This window comes from Erinaceus europaeus, chromosome X (genome assembly GCF_950295315.1).
Source record: "Erinaceus europaeus chromosome X, mEriEur2.1, whole genome shotgun sequence".
NCBI classification, from domain to species: domain Eukaryota; kingdom Metazoa; phylum Chordata; class Mammalia; order Eulipotyphla; family Erinaceidae; genus Erinaceus; species Erinaceus europaeus.
The window spans coordinates 40,913,533-40,935,406 of record NC_080185.1 but is presented as its reverse complement, the minus strand read 5'-3'; the positions used below and the strand labels follow the sequence as shown (position 1 = coordinate 40,935,406).

Genomic DNA, 21,874 nt, shown 5'->3' with positions numbered 1-21,874 from the left:
AAGGCCAACAAGGGATGTTTGCACAATGAAGTATTATACAGCAACCAAGATAAAGGGAACACAGCAACATGCACACAAATGTGGGCAAATCTCAGAAAGTCAAATACTGAGGGGGCAAAGAGGTTCTGAAATCATACAGACAGCCTCATAACCTTAAAAAAATGATTTATTTATTAGAGACAGCGACAGAACTAAGGTGTCAGTCTGGCACATGTGATGGTAGGCATTGAACTCAAGACGTCATGTTTGATAATCCAACACTATTCACTGTGCCACCTCTGAGGCCACAGTCTTATGTTTTTTTAAAATATTTGTTTATTTATTTATTCCTTTTTGTTGCCCTTGTTGTAGTTATTGTTGTTGTTATTGATGTCATCATTGTTGGATAGAACAGAAAGAAGTAGAGAGAGGAGGGGCAGACAGAGAGGGGGAGAGAAAGACAAGACACCTGCAGACCTGCTTCACTGCTTGTGAAGCGACTCCCCTGCAGGTGGGGAGCTGGGGGCCTGGACCGTGATCTTTATGCTGGTCCTTGCGCTTTGCGCCACATGCGCTTAACCCGCTGCGCCACTGCCTGACTCCCTCATGTTTTTATAAAGTTAAAATAAATTGTAATAGGGGCTGGGCGGTGGCACACCTGGTAGAGTACACACATTACCATGTGTGAAGACCTGGGTTCAAGCCCCTGGTCCCCATTTTGCAGGGGCAAAGTTTCACAAGTGATGGAGCAGAGCTGCAGGTCTCTCCTTCTCTCCTTCTCCTTCCTCTCTCAGTTTCTCTCTGTCCTATGAAGTAGTAATAATAATGACAATGACAACAATAATACAAAAGGAAGAAAGAAAGGAAAAACTGGCCTTTGGGAACAGTGGATTTGTTGTACAGGTACTGAGACCTAGTAATAATCCTAGTAGCGAAAACAAAAAGGAAAGTAATAATTTAAAAATCAATCATAATAAAAAGACATACTTTCAAGAAGTGTGTTTACATGAATAGTTAGGTATGCAAATATACAGTTTTCTTGCACATGAATTTATAGGTATGTGAATTTTGTATTTATTTTTTTCTTAAATTTTTTCATATTATTGCTTTTTAAAGATTTATTTTAGTGGTCTGGGATATGGCACAGTGGATAAAGCACTGTATTCTCAAGCATGAGGTCCCTAGTTCAATCCCTGGTAGCACATGTACCAGAATAATGTCTGATTCTTTCTCTCCTCCTATCTTTCACAGTAATAAATAAAATATTTAAAAAATATTTATTTTAGGGGCCAGGTGGTGGCATACCTTGTTACGCACATGCAATATCATGGGCAAAGACCTGGGTTCAAGCTCCCAGCCCCCACCTGTAGTGAGAAAGCTTCAGGAGCAGTGGAGCTGGTCTGCAGGTGTCTCTCTGTGTCTGTCTGTCTGTCTGTCTCTACTTCCCCTTCCTCTCAATTTATCACTGCTAGATCAAATAAAATCTAATAAATTAACTTTAACAAGGCTTATTTTATGAGAGGGCTCAGTGCCAGGTTAAGAGGCATGTCATACCAGGTGGGTCTTCCACTCCCTATTATTTTACATTTTGAAGATGTTTATTTGGAGGTATGATTTACTTGAAGAGGTGTCCCTTGTGGGGAGTGCAAGCCCTCAATTATAACAGTGGCAAAGCAGACTCTACTTGTAACAATGCTGTTTACAATGCAAAACCAGAAACACTATGGTGAGAAATGGGCTCTGAGGAGCCAGGTGGTGGAGCACTGGGTTAAACGCACATCTATCCAATGTAGCGTGAAGATGTGAGCAAGGATCACAGTTAAGAGTCCCTGGCGGCTCCTCACCTGCATGGGGTCCACTTCACATCCAGTGAAGCAGGTCTGCACGTGTCTATCTTTCTCTCTCACTATCTCCCCCTCCTCTCTCAATTTTTTTCTGTCCTATCCAGTAAAAACGGACAAAATGGATGCCAGGAACAGTGGATTTGTGGTGCCGGCACCTAGCCCCAGTAATAACCCTGGAGGCAAAAAAAAAAAGTGGGCTCTGCATTAGTTAGGTTCCAAGTGAAGGTATTCATGTATGAACACAGGAATAAATATCTCATTAATACGCATGACCTAACTTGGTATTTTTCATAATTCAAATTTGGTTTCTATGATAATAAGAGTGTACAGAAACTGTTAAAAATATGTATGTAGCACTTGGATAGTGCACTGCTTTCCTATGTGCACAACCTAGGTTCAAGCTTGCACACCCCCCCCAGCATTGAAAGAAATTTCAGTGCTGTGGTCTCTATCTATCTAATCTATCTATCTGAAAATGTATGTACATACAGCTATATATTCCTATGCATATGGGGTTTATCATCTTCTAGAGATGCGTAGTTTTTATTCAATATTTATTTTTTAATATTTTATTTTTATCATATTTTATCGGATAGACAGCCATTGAAAGGGAAAGGAATTGATTTTTATTTTATTTTATTGGATAGAGACAGAGAAATTGAGACATAAGGGAGAGAGAGAGAAAGAACGAGACCTGCAGCACTGCTTCATACTCTTGAAGCTTTCCCCTTGCAGGTGGGGACTGAGGGCTTGAACGCATGTCCTTGTACATGGTAACATGTGCTTAACTAGATGTGTCACCACCCAGCCCCCTTATTTATGTATTTTAATGAGAGACACGGAGAAACACACACACACACACACACACACACACACACACACACAGACTGAACCTGAGACCTCAGAGCCTCAGACATGAAATTCTTTTGCAGAATCTTTATGCTATCTCCTCAGCCCTGAGATGTATAATTTTTCATAGAATTAAAGGTTAGCTATTATCTCTGCAAATATCCATTACAATGCTTTTAATTTTTATTTTTCTCAAGACTACCTATATAGTATTGAGAAAAATATAGTATATATATACTATATATATACACTATATATATACTATATATAGAGAGCGAGAGACAGAGAGACAGAGGAAGAGGGAGAAGGAGTAGGAGAGGGAGGGAAGGAAAGAGAGAGACCAGAGCATTGCTCAGTTCTGGCTTAGTGATGCTAGTATTTCAGAGCCTCCGGCATTAAAGTTTTTTGCAGAACCATTACACTATCTCTCCTGCCGCAATACTGATCTATAAATCTGAAATGAGTAATGTTTTCAAATAAGAAGTTCAAGAAATTAGAAAGTTCACCCAGGTCTTGTTCATTTCTGGGTCTATCAAGTTGTATTTTATTGACCAGAGGAGAACATAGATGCAAGTAGCTGTTGCAACTGGGTGCTATCTACGCAGACTAAATACATTATCTTCACTCATCTCAAACTGCTTACTAGTAACTTTTTATTGCTGCTTTGTTCATTGTTACATAGAAGGCTCCCAGGGCCAAGTGAAGAGTTGCCAAGAGGAGGAGAGCTCCTTGGCTAGAAGTCTTAATCGGGTAGCACTCTCCACAGCTTGAGGTCTGGGCTCCCGTTTTGCATTTCTTTAAACTCAGTATTCTAAATGTCACAAGGTTGATTGAGGCTGGGAATGCAGATTCACGCTCAGGACGTTGACAAGAGGCAGCTGCAAACACCAGAATGCTAATGTGTTCATTTACAAAGACAAACAAGTGCTCCTTCGGACTGGATTGAAAAATAGCAAATTCACTCCCTGTGGGCAGATCTTCAAGGGAAGATGCATTGTAATCAGAAGAGTGTTGCTACCATAGAAAACAAGCCAAGGTAAGTTAGAGGTACAACTGAAATACACAGTAGTAGGTTAGGATGGCTTTAGGTGCCCATTTTTCCAACCCCCACCAGAACAGTTGCTCTCTGGGGGAGGTAGGCTTGTTTGTTTTAAGGGCCATAGAGCACTGGTAGGAAAAATAGGAAATGGGGCAGCGGGCAAATGGGAATATGAGAGGTTCCAGGTTCAATCCCAGGCACCGCTAATAACCAGAGCCCAGTGGTGTTCTAATTAAAAAAAAAAATTAAGAAAGGAAGTAGAGAAAAGAGTAGAAAAGGGAGGAAAAGAAGGGGAAGTGCTCCCTCTACCTCCTGGCTAGCGTCTATTTAGGTTTTGTGTGTTTTCTATGCGTTCTTAGCTGATGAAAAACCCTTAATGTGCTTGCTCGCCTTTCTAACACAACATATGTTAAGTGTGTTGCTTCATCTGCTCTTGCTTTCCGATTAGGCTAGTGTTGCTCACCTAGAGGTTCTTCCATACCTCTAGGAAATTACCTCTCTTGATTTATGCTCAACCTGTGAATTTTGGGGGGTGAACCAAGTGAATATTTTTTGGGGGGTAACCTCTGCTGTACTCAGTGATCAGGTTGCCAGACTGAAATTCAGTAAGACGCCAATCATTTTAATTTCCGTTTTTAAAAGATTTAAATTGAGGATTTAAAAATGGTCTACAAGATAAGACTATATGTATGGGGTTATAGTTCCACAGGGTACCCACCACCAGTTTTGTGAGGATTCCCTTCCCCCAGGACGCCCAATTCAATTCAAATAACAGTGGGCTTTTAAATTTATGAGTATTTCCCAAACATTGCATGAAATACAGCTATACTAAAAAAAAAAAAAAAAAGAAAGAAAGAAAGAAAAAGACTTGATCTGAAATACAAATTGAACCGGGCAGCCTGCATTTTTATTTCCTGAACTACAATCCTCAGAGCACGTCAACATGATGCCAAGAGGCTTGTCTGAACTCTCGCTGGTCGGTTATCACTAACTAACCCAGGCGGCTGTCTCAAGGAACAGAACCAGTTCTTACTGGGAAGGAAACACGGGAGAAGCTTGACCCTTTGAGGGCCCCGTAATGACGCAACAGTCACAGAAGCGGCATTTTGATGGCCTCTCTGCTTTCCTCCTCACCCCCTCCTTTCTTCTCTTGTAGCATCTAGCAAGGTTGCTCTCTCTCTCTCTCTCTCTCTCTCTCTCTCTCTCTCTCTCTCTCTCTCTCTCTTTTGGCTTCCCAAGTCCCGCGCTCTGGGCGGCCCACTCTGGATAGGAGTCAGTAGCCCTCCGAAAAGGTCGGCGAAAGTGCCGACGCGCTGCCAAGGAACGGAAGTAGTCAGTTTGCACCCAGAGCCGTAAAGTGAGGCCGGCTGTCCGCCTTTCCGGATTAACGACAGCAGCTCCGACTGTCAGTGCCGGCTTCCTCGTGTAAGGGGATCTGCCGGACCCTTCCTAATTCAATTTCTATTTCCCATTCCGCGCCCTTCCCTATCGCCGCCCCCTCCACCTTGGATCATGTTCAAGAAGTAAGGACGTGTTGTGGTCTCCAGCGGCTACTCAGAGGCGGTGGGGTGGGGGTGGGGAAGAGGGCGAGAGCAAAGATCCTCTTTCTCTCCCCCGCCCCTGCCATCCTGAGGCCCTAAGGTTTCCAGTAGTACTATGCTCTCAAACTCGCAACTTGCAACACTTCTCTCAACTTTCCAGCCCTAAATCCACAATCGGATTTCGGCCCCCCTCCCCCGCCTTCGTTTTTTTTTTTCCTTCTCCCTCTTGTTCTTTTGCCCCCCCCCCCCCAATCCTGTCTCCATTCCTAGGGCTCTACCAATCACATCCTTGCACTGTGATGTAGGGGCATATCCTTTTTAGCTGAGAGGAGAGCCCTGCACTCACTGCCATATGTTTATTAGATATGAACTGAACAAGGGAAGGCTTGACTTCCTGGGTCATGGGAGTGAAGGAGTCTGGGTGACAGGAAGCCAGCGGCCTGTCATGCCTATCGCCTAGCTGCCAGATTAACCTTGTCCTGCAAATAACGTAATTGTCCCATAGGCTGTTCAGTGTAAGAAAGACAAAAAAAAAAAATTGCTTGGGAATTTGCCTTGTGGGTTTTCCTTCCAGATCTGGTAGACGCAAAAAAGCAAAGGGGGAACATGGGCAAAGGAAGGTGGGTTTTGTGCATGACGTTATGAAAAAAAAATTTTTTTTTAAAGAAAAATAATCATCAGTTAAAAGTCTCAATAGATTACATAGCCTAGCAGGGACTAATTAGTCTGGCAGCTCAACGCTTGAGGGGCTGCTGCGTGTGTGTGTGTGTGTGTGTGTGTGTGTGTGTGTGTGTGTGTGTGTGTGTGAATGTGAATGCGTTTGTTTTGTTTTGCTTTTGTTTCTTCACAGATTTTATTGTAGTTGAGAATCCATGTTTCTTTCTGGTTAGAATTGAATACAATTTTCTACGAAAGGCGTTTTTTTTTCTTCCTGAAAGATTACAAATTATAATGTGGAATATGCCTTACCCAATTGTGTATCCATGACAGTTGATTTTAGTATTGTAGTAAGACTTTGGTTTTGTGCTGGTCAGGATACAATGTAAATGGGATTTTAAGAAAGATCTCATATTTAAGTATCTCAGTGCTTGCTGGGGAATAGATGACTAATGAAAGCTCTGCCTTTGGTTATTTAAATTTGATTAGAAATGGCTTTCTTGCAAAAAATCTTTTGGCAGATTTGATGAAAAAGAAAATGTGTCCAACTGCATCCAGTTGAAAACATCAGTGATAAAGGGCATTAAAAATCAATTGATAGAGCAATTTCCAGGTATTGAACCATGGCTTAATCAGATCATGCCTAAGAAAGATCCTGTCAAAATTGTACGATGGTAAGTATTTCTCTCTGGGTAAAACTTAAATGAGCTGAATAGTGAATACTTAGATTGAATTCTTAATCAATGGGTTTATTTTCACATTATCTAGTGATAGATTGTTGATGGGAATAGATAAAGAGAATAATTTTAAATCAACCTTTTTGGTTTCAGTTTGTAGAAAATGGCTCTCCATAGTGATTGTTTTATTCAGTAGGTGTTCTTATTTATGGAATTAGATTTAATGTCTCTCGGCTTGTTCTTCAGGGCTGTCTCTTATTTAACAATGGAATTAAAATACTAAAATATGGAATAGAATTGGCTAGCAGGCTACATTTTTTTCTCTGCTAAATTGGTATAACAAGATGAAACAATTTAAATAATGTTTTTTTTTAAACCTGCATCTTTACTGAATAAAAAAAGCTTATTGTATTTCTGTATATGGTTATTTCATACTATACAAAAAAAGTATATTTCTCTGTATATGCTTATTTCATATTATACATGATTTGAAGGGTATTTGGCATATCTATTTCTGAAAGATATCTAACTTGGTACTTTGTGACATTTGTCTTACAGCCATGAACATATAGAAATCCTTACAGTAAATGGAGAATTGCTATTTTTTAGGCAAAGAGAAGGGCCTTTTTATCCAACCCTAAGGTTACTTCACAAATGTAAGTTTTCTTAGAAAATAAGTTTTGGGTTTATGGAGACATATGAAAAGAGTTGGAAGTCACTTGTTATTAGTATTAACTAATAATGAATATAAAATTGAATGAATCCCTATCTTGGAAATGCAAATGGCCTCATTCTACATTCCAGGAAGCCTGAGAAAGAGCATCCTTTCACTCATTCAACAAATATTGAACTTACTTCATGCCAGGGATGGAGCTAGCTACTGAGAATAGGATGGGAAGAAAAAACAGATGGTCCCTGTCCCTAGAAAGCTAACAACCTAGTTACGAAAACAGACAACAATTCGATAATTGCACAAATACATATGCACTGCACGTTTGAGAAAAATACTGTTAAGCATTTTCTTTTTTTTCTTTGTCTTTTTTTTTGTCAAGGTTAGTTGTCATGAAATCATATTTAACATTTGTTATTTATGCACATTTGCATGTTGTTGAGGACAGGTCATTTGCATAACATATTATAACAGAACATCCAAAGGAAAATACAGTTTCCCTCTGCATTTGAAGTTTATCACTGAATTAAATCTCTGCTTTTCAGTTTAGTCTATGTCTGGCCTTCTAGCTGAGAGGCAGGAAAGGGGTGACTAGAGGCTCTGGAAATTTAATTGATGAATTGATGAGTTTGGTTTTGGAAAAGCCTGAGATCAATTTTGAATTGCCTCCTGGAGCCAAGGTCAAGGTCAGGAACTGTAAAATTGGTGGGTAGATCTTAAGACTGGTGGAACTTTTTATCATTTCTAAAGGTGTTTCTACAGTTACTTGATTGAGTATTGCTTTCCTTTCTTTGAAAAACCTCTGATGGGGTTGGATGGTGGCACACCTGGTTGTGTACCCATGTTACAATGTGTGAGGACCCAGAATCAAGTTCCCATCTGCTAGGGGGAAGCTTTGCAATTGGTGAAGCAGTACTGCAGGTGTCTTTCTCTCTATGGCCTTCCTTCTCAATTGCTTTCTGGCTCTATCAAATAAATAAAAATATTTTTAAAAGAAAGAAAAACTATGGTAAAGAGAAATTGAATTCTGATGCAACTGGAAACATTTGTTTGGAACCATTTTTTTAAAAAAAGATTTTAAAGGGGAGTCGGGCTGTAGCGCAGTGGGTTAAGCGCAGGTGGCGCAAAGCACAAGGACCGGCATAAGGATCCCAGTTCGAACCCTGGCTCCCCACCCTGCATGGGAGTCACTTCACAGGCGGTGAAGCAGGTCTGCAGGTGTCTATCTTTCTCTCCTCCTCTCTGTCTTCCCCTCCTCTCTCCATTTCTCTCTGTCCTATCCAACAACAACAACAACAAAACAACAAGGGCAACAAAAGGGAATAAATAAATAAGTAATAAATTTTTTTAAAAAAAAGGTTTTAAAATAATTTACTGCTTATTTTTTTATTTGGCAGGGCAGAGATAAATTGAGAGGGGGGAGAGATCGAGAGGGAGGAGAGCAAAACAGAGAAATCTGCAGCTCTGCTTCAACAGTCATGAAGTTTCCCCTCTGCTGGTGGGGGTGAACCTGGGTGCTTGTGCTTGGTAACATGTCCACTCAACCAGGTGTGCCACTACCCAGCCCCTCAAATGGGTTCTTTCTTTAATGAGAGAGAGTGAAGGAGACCAGAAGACTGCTTTGCCCCTCCATATATGGTGTTAGAAGTTGAACTTAGGGCTCTCAAGCATGCAAGTCCTGCTCTCCTTGCTAAGTCACTTTCCAACTGTCGGAATGTGTTTTAAATGAAAATATTTGGTGATACTAAGAGCTTTTGATGGCATTATTGTCTATCTGACTGAAAGAAAATGAAGACTAAACAGTCAATCTAGGTTGGATCTTGGTCTGAAAATCACATGGATTTCAAGGCCCACCTACCTCCTGCTCTCAAAAGAAATGAAAACAGAATTGCATACTTTGCCCACTTTGTCATGTATATGACCTAGGTTTGGGCTTGGTCCCCACCACTTTGGAAGGAGCTTCAGCACTGTGGTACTTTTCCCCTCTCTCCCTGTCTGCCAGTCTGGAAAAGTCGACCAGTGATGAAGCCCTAACAATAACAACAACAACAACAAAAGAGATTTATTTATTTGTGAGGGAAAGAGAGGGAGAGTGATAAAAGACCACACCCTTGCCCAATTTTGACTTACAGTGGTACCTGGGATCGAATCTGTTGCCTTAGGCATACAAGTACCTTCATTAACGATGAGCCCTTTCCCTGGCACCTGGACTTTATTATTATTTTTTAAATTTCTTTATTGGGGGATTTACAGTAGTTTGTACATACATAACATTTTTCAGTTTTCCACATAACAGTTCAGCCCCCACTAGATCCTCCTCTGCTGTCATGTTCCAGGGCCTGAGTGCTCCCCCACCCCACCCCAGGGTCTTTTATTTTGGTGCAATACACCAACTCCAGTCCAAGTTCTGTTCAGTGTTTTCCCTTCTCATCTTGATTTTCAACTTATGTCAGTGAGTGAGATCTTCCCATATTCATCCTTTCGTTTCTGACTTATCTCACTTAACATGATTCCTTTAAGCTCCATCCAAGATGGGGTGAAGAAGGTGGACTGATAATTTTTAATAGACCTGGACTTTACTTAATTAATTTTTTAATGTTTATTCCCTTTTGTTGCCCTTTTTGTTTTTTTATTGTTGTAATTATTATTATTGATGTCCTCATTGTTGGATGGAACAGAGAGAAATAGAGAGAGGAGGGGGAGGCAGAGGGTGGGGGAGAAAGACAGACACCTGCAGACCTGCTTCACCGCTTGTGAAGCGACTCCCCTGCAGGTGGGGAGGGGGCTCGAACTGGCATCCCTAGGCCGGTTCTTGCGCTTTAAGCCACGTGCGCTTAACCCGCTGCCCGACTCCCTATTTTAATTAATTTAAAAAAAAAATACTTATTTATTTTCCCTTTTGTTGCCCTTATTTTTTATTGTTGTTGTAGTTATTATTGTTGTTATTGATGTCATTGTTGTTGGATAAGACAGAGAAAAATGGAGAGAGGGGGAGAGAAAGATAGACACCTGCAGACTTGCTTCACGCCTGTGAAGCGACTCCTGTGCAGGTGCGGAGGTGGGGGCTCCGACCGGCATCCTTACTCCAGTCGGTGCACTTAACCCGCTGTGCTACCGCCCTACCCCGTATTTTCAATTACTTTTTTCCTTTCCTCCCCCTCCCCATTTTTTTCTTTTCGATAGAGATCTAGAAATTGGGGGAAGGAAGGGGAAAATAGGAAGGGGAGAAGAGAGACACTTGCAGTACTGCTTCACCACTTGTGAAGCTTCTCCCATGCAGGTGGGGACTGGGGGCTTGTGTGCTGAACCTGCTGTGCCATCCCCTGACCCTTTAATTAAATACTTAAGAGAGTGAAAGAGAACACAGTACCAGAGCTCCCTTCAATGTAATGGGGGCCAGGCCTGAACCTGGGTTTTGGGCATGGCAAAGCAGTGTACTATTCAAGTGAGCTATGTTGTTGGTCCTGGACTTTATTTTTTAGAACAGTTTTGGGTGTAATACATTTGATTATTATTATTATTTTTTAATTTTTTATTTAAGAAAGGATTAATGAACAAAAACATAAGGTAGGAGGGGTACAACTCCACACAATTCCCACCACCCAATCTCCATAACCCACCCCCTCCCGCATTTGATTATTTTTATGTTATCTCCCCAGTTCCAGTGTATGGCACATTGATGAATCAATACTGACACATTATTGTTACCCAACATCTGTAGTCTACATTGGGATTCATTCTTTTTGTTGTACATTCTATGGGATTTTGCCAAATGTATTAATGTCTTGTACCCACTGTTATAATATCAGACAGACTCATTTCACACTCCTAAACTCCCCCATGTTTCACATATTCATCTCTTCCACTAGCAACCATTGTTATTTAGGATAGTTTGATTTTCTTTTTTTTTAATTTTTTTAGAATTATTTATTTTCCCTTTTGTTGCCTTTTTATTGTTGTTGTTGTTATTGATGTCGTTGTTGTTGTTGTTAGATAGGACAGAGAGAAATGGAGAGAGGAGGGGAAGACAGAGAGAGAGAGAGTAAGATAGACACCTGCAGACCTGCTTCACCACCTGTGAAGGGACTCCCCTGTAGGTGGGGAGTCGGGGCTGGAACCATGATCCTTACGCCGGTCCTTGAGCTTTGCGCCTTGTGCCCTTAACCCGCTACTCTACCGCCTGACTTTTTTTTTTTTCATTTAACATTCTGTTATGAACATTTTCCAGGGCATTGCATAAGCTCCTTAGTTTTACCATCTAGGTATTACTGTTTTTTAAAACGTTTAAAGTATATTTTATTTTATTAAAGAGGGGGAGAGATTGGGAAAGAGAGACCAGAGCACTGCACAGCTCCGGCTTATGGTGGTGTAGGGGATTGAACCTGGGATTTTTGGAGTCTATGGCATGAAAGCCCTTTTGCAGAACCATTATGCTATCTCCCCTGCCCATACTAAGTAGGTATTATAGGCCTACCTTAAGCTCTTTATTTGTTGTTGGACGATTAGGCTGATTCCACTTTTGTATAAATATTAGTGCTACAATGAAGATCTTTCTACTTAATTTTTTTTTTATCAGAGTACTTCTAAACTCTGGCTTATGATGGTGTTGTGGATTGACTTGGGACTTTTGCTTCCTCAGGCATGAAAAAGCTTTTTGTAGAACCATCATGTTATTTCTCTAGCCCAGATATTTCTTTCAAAAATATTTTATTGATTTATTTTGAATAGAAACAGAAACTGAGAGGGAAGGGTGAAATAGGGAGGGAGGGACGGAGGGAGAGACACCTGCAGCATAGTTTCACTACTCTTGAAACTTCCCCCCTGCAGGTAAGGACTGGGGTTTGAACATGAGTCTTGTGCACTATAATCTGTGCATTCTACCAGGTGTACTCCCACCCCACTCTACCCCAGTCCAGACCTTTCTACTTAAATACAATTTTTCTTAGGATGAAGTCTTAGACAAATTACCTACTGAGTCAATGAGTTTTGAATTTTTCAATCAGTTAATAAATATTGCTAAGTAGTCCTAAAGAAAGGTTGTTTCCATTTATAACCCTTCTGGAAGTACATGGGGGGAGTCGGGCCGTGGTGCAGTGGATTAAGCACACATGGCGCAAAGTGCAAGGGCTGGCATAAAGATCCCAGTTCCAGCTCCCCACCTGCAGGGGAGTCGCTTCACAAGCCGTGAAGAAGGTCAGCAGGTGTCTGTCTATCTTTCTCTCCCCCTCTCTGTCTTCCCCTCCTCTCTCCTTTACTCTCTGTCCCATCCAACAATGACGACATCAATAACTACAACAATAATAACTACAACAATAAAAAAACAAGGGCAACAAAAGGGAATAAATAAAAATAAATACTAAAAAAAAAAAAAAAAGAAGTCCATGGGAATGCTAGTTGTCCTATACTCTTGCTGGCACTGAGCATAGCTTGTTATTAAAAAATAGAAATAGCGTCTTGCTAAGTGAAGGATGGTGTTTTTGTTTTATTCCATCTGAGTACTTGAGTTTTAGGAAATATTTGTTCGTGTCCTTTGCATGTTGATTCATTAGTCTGATGTATGCAATGTATTCCCTTTCCTCTAGATCCTTTCATCCTGCCCCACCAGCAAGTTGATAAAGGAGCCATCAAGTTTGTACTTAGTGGAGCAAATATCATGTGTCCAGGTTTAACATCCCCTGGAGCTAAACTTTACCCTGCTGCAGTAGACACAGTTGTTGTATCCTTTCCTTGCTGAAATGTGTACTCATTATATTTTTGTTATCGTTGAAAGATCTGTCCTTTAAGAGATTGTTAGGTATATTTTTTGGGTGTTCCTGCTGCTATTGTCTTAACATATTTCTGGTTGCATTTGAGGACATGAGGATTAATAGTCTTTCTTGGGCCTCAGTTCTGTCCCATCTTAGACATTAAAGAAGAGCTAGTGCTGAAAGATTTCCAGGTACTTGTCAGCCAGTTTGGGCCAATGACCAATGTTATTAGATTTTAGGTGAATTATAAAGCCCACCCCTCCTTTTTTTGTGCATTGAGAGGGGGCTCGAATATGTGTTCTTCCACTGTTACTGGGCCATCTTTTTCATCTTATTTCAATTAAAGAAAAGGGGGGACTAAGACACACACAAAGAGGGAAAGACCACAGCACCTCCTCACCATCTGTGGAGCTTCCGCTGGTACTTTGATGCTTCCAAGTGTTGTTGGATCTCAAACCTAGCATATCACACATGATAATGTGTGCACTCTACAGGATGAGCTGGCACCTGAAACTTAAAAAAAGAAACAAAACATTTTGTGGGCTGGGGAGATGGTATAGTGGTTACACCAAAAAACTTTCATGATTGAGTGCCAGAACAATGCTCTGGTTCTCTTTCTTTCTCGTTGACAACTAAGATATTTTAAAAAAGAAATTTGTGTGTGTGGGGTGGGGGGTCGGTCGGTAGCGCAGCGGCTTAAGCGCACATGGTGCAAAGTGCAAGGACCGGCTTAAGGATCCTGGTTGGAGCCCCCGGCTCCCCACCTGCTGGGGGTCGCCTCACAAGTGGTAAAGCAGGTCTGCAGGTGTCTATCTTTCTCTCCCCCTCTCTGTTTTCCCTTCCTCTCTCCATTTCTCTTTGTCCTATCCAACAAAAACGACCTCAGTAGCAACAAAAATAATAACCACAATGATAAAACAACAAGGGCAACAAAAAGGGGGAAAAATGGCCTCCAGGAGCAGTGGATTTGTGGTGAAGGCACCGAGCCCCCAGCAATAACCTGGAGGCAAAAAAAAAAAAAAAAAAGGAAAGAAATTTGGGGGAATATTGGCAATTCCCAACTTTTTCTTTCTTTTTTTTTTTCAACAGTACTGCTTGGCTCTGGCTTATGGTGCTGGGGACTAAACCTTGGACTTCAGAGCCTTAGGCATGAAAGCCTTTTGCATAATCATCCCCAACTTCTTTTTTGAAATATTGTATTTAGAGACAAAGAGAAACTGAGAGAGAAGGGGGAGGGAGAGAGGGAGAATGAGAGAGATGGAGAGAGAGAGAGAGAGAGAGAGAGAGAGGGGAGAGAGACCTGCAGCACTGAGTCACCATTCATGAATCTTCCTGCTGCAGGTGGGGACCAGGGTCTTGAACTCAGGTCCTTTACACTGTGATGTATGTGCTTACCCAGGTGTGCCACTGCCTTGAACCCCCACACCCCTCCAGCTTTTTTCTTCTTGCGACTTTATTATGTAGGCAAGATCTGCCATCCCCAGGTTTTATTTTGAAGTTCATTTTAAGTTGGTCATTTGGGCCTGAGAACATGGTCCCTCACAAAGAAATACTAAAGTCCCAGTGGGCCTTAAGAGTCAGATTGACTCATGGTGTAACCAAATGATTCTGTATTATTTCCATCTTTACAGTGCTGTTCCAGTTATGTTCTAGCTAATTTTTTTTTCAGCTAGTCTAGTTAGGAGGACAGCTTCTGCTTTATCGTCAAGTGGCTGGATGCTTTGGGTTGAGAAATGGGAATCAGACTTGATTGGAATGGGGCAATCATTGAGCACCAGGAATGTCACTGGAGTGGACTGAAGAGTGTCTTGTGCTCTGTAGTACGAGCTACCTATTTCTACCTTAGGAGTCACTTGTATTGCCACAAATACCAGTCATATAGTAGGTGCTTATCTATTTGTGGGACACTGAATGAATGAATTGATAGCCAATAGAGGAAACTTCTTTGTGAGGACAGGTTACCTTTTTATGTTTATGATTTTTAAATAAAAAAATTTTAAAGGTATTAATTCATGAGAGAAGTGGGGAGACAGAACCAGAGCATCACTCTGACTCAGGTGATGTCAGGGATTAAACAACTCAGACCCTCATGCTTTAGAGTCCAGTGCTTTATAAACTGTATCATCTGCCATGATTTTTTAAAATTTTAAATATTTATTAACGTGAGATAAAGAGAGAGAAAGAGAATGAGAACACCATAGCACTACTCTGGCATATGCCACTCTGGGGATTAAACTCGGGACCCCATATCTTTTAGTCACTGGGACCCTTTTTGGGCCAAATATTTATATATTTTTAAAAATTATTTATTTATTTGCCCTTTTTTATTGTTGTAGTTATTATTGTTGTTATTGATGTCGTCGTTGTTGGATAGGACAGAGAGAAATGGAGAGAGGAGGGAAGACAGAGAGGGGGAGAGATAGACACCTGCAGACCTGCTTCACCACCTGTAAAGGGACTCCCCTGAAAGTGGGGACCTGGGGGCTCTAACCGGGAACCTTAAGCCGGTCCTTGCGCTTTGCTAACCCGCTGCGCTACTGCCCAACTCCCATATTTATGATTTTTAAAAAGTGCTTTCAGTTTCTAGCTCTGAAATATCTTATGGAAAATTTCCCAATACTTAGCCTGCACTGTTAAAATAATTTTTGTTTCAAAAATAACCTGCAGATGTTTAGAAAGTTGTAAAACTAGTATAGAGAGGTGACTATATACCCTTGAACTTTTAAATATATGTACTGCCATATTAAGTAATATAGATTCTACAAGTAATAAACCAAGACTATTCTGGTTGTTCTCAGAAGGTTGAAACTTCCACTGGGCTTTTAGAGATAAATTTAGTATGCATTTTTTTAAATTGCCACTAGAGCTGTCTCTGGAGCGTAGTACCTGTACAATGAATTCATTGCTCCCCTACCCCCATTCATCCCCCCTTTCTTTGATAGGACAGAGAGAAATTGAGAGAGGTGGGGAAGACAGAGAGGGAGAGAGAAGAGAGAAACCTGCAGCCCCTGTAAAGGTTCCCCCCCTTGCAAGTGGGGAGTGGGGGCTTTGAATGTAGGTCCTTGCTCATGCTAATGGGTGTACTCAACCAGGTGTGCCACCACCCGGTCCGAGGATGTCATTTTTTTTCAATTATTAAAATTTGTTTTATGTGGCACCAGGTAATGAACTCAGGACCCTGCACATGTGTATATCACTGATCAGCCTCCTGACCCCACCTACTTTATTTATTTTATCTTTCACTTGGGAGAGAGGAAAGAGAGACACTATGCTCTCATTCCACCATCCATGGAGCTCACCCACCTCCCATACTCCTATGATATTTATGGGGCTTCCATGTATGGGAACTCTAATCCAGGGCCTAGAACATGGTAAAGCAGGAATTCTGGGAAAGCTAGCTAGCTCCTGGCCTCTAATTATTATTAACATGTCCTTTACATTAAACTGCCATTTAGTGACTAAAACATTAGAGCACTAGACTAAAACACTAGATTGTTTTGTCTTTTTTTTTTTAAGATTTTTTTTTTCCAACAAGGGCAACAAAAGGGAAAAATAAATAAATAAAATATTTAAAAAATCTATAAAATATTTAAAAAAATTTTTTAAATTTTTAAATATTTATTTTATTTATTCCCTTTTGTTGCCCTTGTTGTAGTTGTTATTGTTGTTGTCGTCATTGTTGGATAGGACAGAGAGAAATGAAGAGAGGAGGGGAAGACAGAGAGGAGGAGAGAAAGATAGACACCTGCAGACCTGCTTCACCACCTGTGAAGCGACTCCCCTGCAGGGTGGGGAGCCGGGGTTCGAACCGGGATCCTTATGCCGGTCCTTGTGCTTTGCGCCACCTGTGCTTATCCCGCTGCGCTACAGCCCGACTCCCTAAAAAATCTATAAAATATTTTTAAAAAATGTTTTATGTATTTTCCCTTTTGTTGCCCTTGTTTTTTTTATTGTTGTTGTAGTTATTGTTGTTGTTGTTGTTGATGCCGTCATTGTTAGATAGGACAGAGAGAAATGGAGAGAGGGGAAGACAGGGGGAGAGAAAGATAGCCACCTGCAGACCTGTTTCACCGCTTGTGAAGCAGCCCCCCTGCAGGTGGGGATCCAGGGGCTTGAACCGTGATCCTTGCACCGGTCCTTGTGTTTCTGCCACATGCGCTTAATCTGCTGTGCTACTGCCCTACTCCTGTTTTGTCTTTTTTAATTAATGATTTAATTATGGTTTATAGGATTATAAACAGGGGCATAGTTCCATACTGTAACCACTATCAAAGATCTAATATTTAATTATTTCACTTTTTTATGTGCAAAGGAATGTTATCCATTTTTGACTTATTTTGATTTTGTTAACATGACATTGACATTTGACTTGAAAACCAAAAGTGACCATAGTGTGAGCAATGGAGGATGGAGCAGGGGGACTGCCCGACAGCTTACAGGGCCAGGTGGTGGTGGTACACTGGGTTAAGCAAACTTAGTATAAAGTGCAAGGACCAGCGCAAGGATCCTGGTTTGAGCCCCTGGCTCTTCACCTGCAGGGGCCCTCTTCACAAGAGGGGAAGCAGGTCTGCACGTTTATATCTTTCTCTCTCCCTCCCTCCCCTTTCTATCTTCTCTTTCCCTCTCAATTTCTCTCTGTCCTATGCAAAAAATGGAAAAAATGGCCACAGGAGCAGTAGTGGATTTGTAGTATAGGCACCGAGCCCTGGAAATAACCCTGGAGAAAAAAAAAAAAAAACCAAAAATGGTTTACTAGATCAATTCATTTCAGCTTATGGAGTATTTACAGTGTGCTCACTGGGGGTTGGGTGGTGGAGCACCAGTGGAGTGCACTCATTACCATGCACAGAGTCCTCAGTTGAAGCCCCCAGTCTCCATTTGTAGCAGGGGAAGCTTCACAGGTGGTGAAGCAGGGCTTCAGATGTCTCTGTTCTTAAAGTTCTTTTCTCTTTCTCTCCCCTACCCCCCCTACCCTCACCTACCCTACCCCTTCCCTTTTTTTTTTTAACCAGAGCACTGCTTATGATGGTGCTAGGGATTGAACCTGGGACTTTCGATGCCTCAGGCATGAAAGTCTTTTTGCATAACCATTATGCTGTGTTCCCAGCCCTCAAAGTTCATTCTCTAGGCCAAGATATACGATGAGCTCAAAACTGGCTATCTAGTAATGGGATCATTATTTGCCAACCCCTCTTCAAGACATTTTGATACATAGTTTTCTTAGCTATGTGTTTTCAGGCAATCATGGCAGAAGGAAAACAACATGCCCTGTGTGTTGGAGTCATGAAGATGTCTGCGGAAGATATGTAAGTTTTATGTTAGGTCCCCTTAGTTTTTGACATATGAGTTATCTGTACAGGAAGCATCAGAATTACAGGTGAAGGGCTGGGTGGGCAGCTCCTAGAACGCATACATTGGCATGCACAGGAACTGGGCCAATCCTCCCATCCCCACCTGCAGTAGGGAAGCTTTACCACTGCTGAAGCAGTGTTGCAGGTATTAGTCTTTCTCTCTCACTATCTTCCCCTCCCTTCTCAATATCACTAAAATAAAAATATAATAATTGGGACTTGGGCGGTAGCACAGCGGGTTAAATGCAGGTGGTGCAAAGCTCAAGGACCGGCTGAAGGATCCTGGTTTGAGCCCCCGGCTCCTCAGTTGCAGGGGAGTTGTTTCATAAGTGGTGAAGTGGTCTGTAGGTATCTTTCTCTCCCTCCCACCCCCGTCTTCCCTCCTCTCCATTTCTCTCTGACCTATCCAACAACGATGACATCAGTAACAACAACAATAATAACTACAACAATAAAACAACAAAGGCAATAGAAGGGAATAAATAAATATTAAAAAAATTATAGGGTGGAGGGTAGATAGCAGAATGGTTATGTAAACAGACCCTCATGCGTGAGGCTCCAAAGTCTCACGTTCAGTCCCCCGCACCACCATATGCCAGAGCTGAGCAGTGCTCTGGTAAAAAAAATACACATATAATAATAATAAATAATAACAGGTGATATTTTCTTTCATACCACCACATCTTATAAGTATCTAAGCACAGAAACCTCATTTCTGATTTTTCCTCTTAGGAAGGCGTAGAAACCTCGTTTGTCTCTGGGACTGCATTCTTAGCCACTCTGAGATGAACCCATGTGTTGACATAACTGTGTCATATTTGTGTATGTGCTATTTTAGGAATTTTTTATTTAGTATGATTTAACTTGGGTGGGGGAGAAAATGTTTACCTGCTAGTTTTTAAAGCAGTGACAAAATTTCAGTACCTCACAGTTTTAGCTTATATTTTCACTTGATAATATAGGAAACATAAACTAGGAATATTAGTGACCGATTATCAAAATTTAGTGTATTGAAAAACTTGAGAATCCATTTAATGCTCAAATTATTACTATTGTTTTTTAATAAATGATTTACTTTTTTCTGATTTCATTTCCTTTATTTATTTTTACCAGAGCACTACTCAGCTCTGGTTTAAGATGGAGGGAGGATTGAACCTGAAACTTTGGAGCCTCAGTCATGAAAGTAATTTTGCATAATCATTATGCTATTTCTCCCACCCTCTAATTTTTGTTTTTAAATAGCTTTTTTTTCCCCACCAGGTTTATCACTGGGGCTTGGTGCCTGCATAATGAATCCACTGCTCATAACAGCCATTTGTTTTTCCTTTTTCTTTTTGTCTTTTCTTTTTTATACCAGAGCACTGCTCAGCTCTGGCTTATGGTGGTACTGGGGATTAAAGCTGGGACCTCAGAGACTCAAGCAGGAAAGTCTTTTTCATAACCATTATGCTGTCTCCCCAGCCCCCTTCTTTTCCTTTCCTGTAATAGGCCAGAAAGGAATTGAGAGGGGAGAGGGATATAGAGAGGAAAGAGAGGCACCTGCAGCACTGTTTCACCACTTATAATGCTTCACTGCTGCAGATGGGGACTGGGAGCTTGAACCCAGGCCCTTGCACATGGTACATGTGTGCTTCTCCAGGTGCACCACCACCTGGCCCCCCCTTTTTTTTGGTTTTGCTTTAGGCTTACTTTAACAGTTTGATGTTCTAGTTCTATAGGCTCACTAGTTAAATCACTAGACTCACTTTAGCACATAAGTTATACTAGAGTAATAGTTGAATAAAGACAATCACACAAGGGAGTTGGGCGGTAGTGCAGTGGGTTAAGCGCAGGTGGTGCAAAGTGCAAGGACCGGCTGAAGGATCCCCGTTTGAGACCCCAGCTCCCCACATGCAATGGAGTCGCTTTACAAGTGGTGAAGCAGGTCTGCAGGTGTCTTATCTTTCTCTCCCCCTCTCTGTCTTCCCCTCCTCTCTCCATTTCTCTCTGTCTTATGCAATGATGATGACATCAATAACAACAACAATAATAACTACAACAATAAAACAACAAGGGCAACAAAAGGGAATAAATAAATAATATTAAAAAGAAAGGCAACCACACAAGAGTAATCTAGATAAGTTCTCTACATGTGGCTCAATAATTGCCAGGTAACAGTGCACTTGGAATTGTATTTATCCCCACCCAACAAAAAAACACTTTAACATATGTTTATGTGCTTCCCCACCCCCTTCTGCAGTGAGAAAGTCAACAAAGGAATCGGCATTGAAAATATCCATTATTTAAATGATGGGCTGTGGCATATGAAGACGTATAAATGAACCCAGGAGGAGCACAGTTGGGTTACATATGGAGGTCATGCTGTATCTTTGTGTTTGTGTGTGACAGCATGGAGATAATACTGCTGTGGTTATGCTGAATAAAGTCAACAGATGTTAAAACTGTTAGTTGCCAACAGTATTTTTTAATTTTTCTTAAGACTCAAGTAAAAATTAGGTAACAAACTCAGATATTAAGAGGTATCTGGTAAATAGACATAGATATCTTAATGTCCTTTTTTGGGCTAGTGCTTATATATTCTTTGTAGAAAAGCTTATGTATTCTTTTAGTAATGACACACAGAGAGAAAACATCATTCTGGTATATGCAATGCTGGAATGAAACTTGGGACCTCACACACTGATAAGTCATTCATATCAAAAAGAAAGTTTATTTTTTACTTTTTAAAGTTTATTTATTTTGGATAAGGACAGAGAGAAATTGAGAGGGATGAGGAGGATGAGGTGGGGAGAGAGAGAGAAATGATGCTTTCTCCTGTAGGTGGTGACCAAGGGCTTGAACCTAGGTCTTTGTGCACTGTAATGTGTGTGCTACCTGACTGCAAAAAAGAAACCTTTATTTATTATTTATTTATTTATTATTTATTTTTACCAGAGCAATGCTCAGCTCTGGCTTATAGTGGTGCTGGGGATTGAACCTGGGACTTCAGGTCCTCAGGCATGAGAGTTACTCTGCATAACCATTATCCTTTCTTCCCCGCCCAAGAAATCTTATTTTTGATTAGACTGTTGTTGGTGCTAGGGATCGAGTCTGTGGCCAGTACTGTATGCAAGTCCAGTGTGCTATTGCTACACTTTTTCTGGTCCTTCTATCTAAAGTTTGAACATTTGTTGTTGTTGTTATTACTGTGATTTGCAGAGCCGGGGCATTGCACATGTGCTCCAGGCCGCTTTCCCATTCAGACAGAGACAGAAAGAGGGAGAGGCACCACAGCACCAAAGCTTCCCCTGATGCCACAGCACCTTCCATGTATTGCTAGGGCTCAAACCTGAGTCATGTGCATGGCAAGGCATATACCTTACTCGGTGAGCTACCGCTCTAGCCCTAAACCTCTACTTTTAGAGCTAAGATAACCTCTTTTTTTTTTTAGTTTATTAAACAGTATTTATTCAAACAAACAACAACAACAAAAAAAACAACTTTCGGGGGCCGGTCAGTAGCACAGTGGATTAAGCACACA

At 41.2% G+C, this 21,874-nt stretch overlaps 1 protein-coding gene across 3 annotated transcripts; it reads left to right on the top strand.

The window, feature by feature from the left end:
- The first annotated feature begins 3,490 nt into the window (after positions 1 to 3,490).
- On the top strand, positions 3,491 to 20,801 carry MCTS1 (MCTS1 re-initiation and release factor). Of its 3 annotated transcripts, none has more exons than XM_060183298.1 (6): positions 3,491 to 3,708; positions 6,431 to 6,583; positions 7,145 to 7,242; positions 12,839 to 12,972; positions 18,242 to 18,309; positions 20,594 to 20,801. In XM_060183298.1, the coding sequence occupies exons 1-6, from the start codon at positions 3,662 to 3,664 to the stop codon at positions 20,673 to 20,675; spliced, it is 582 nt and encodes a 193-aa protein (XP_060039281.1). In that variant the 5' UTR covers positions 3,491 to 3,661; the 3' UTR covers positions 20,676 to 20,801. The 3 variants fall into 3 exon arrangements, with proteins under 3 accessions (XP_060039281.1, XP_007530422.1, XP_007530421.1); XM_007530360.3 differs by lacking the exon at positions 3,491 to 3,708 and adding an exon at positions 4,908 to 5,234; XM_007530359.3 differs by lacking the exon at positions 3,491 to 3,708 and adding an exon at positions 5,692 to 5,872.
- Positions 20,802 to 21,874: the final 1,073 nt, after the last annotated feature.

Bases quoted from the DNA above. Each gene is read 5' to 3' on its own strand.
- MCTS1 (XM_060183298.1), top strand. From the start codon at position 3,662: ATGCATTGTAATCAGAAGAGTGTTGCTACCATAGAAAACAAGCCAAG. The intron at 3,709-6,430 runs GTAAGTTAGAGG...ATCTTTTGGCAG, and splicing joins ACCATAGAAAACAAGCCAAG to ATTTGATGAAAAAGAAAATG. The intron at 7,243-12,838 runs GTAAGTTTTCTT...CCTTTCCTCTAG, and splicing joins CCTAAGGTTACTTCACAAAT to ATCCTTTCATCCTGCCCCAC.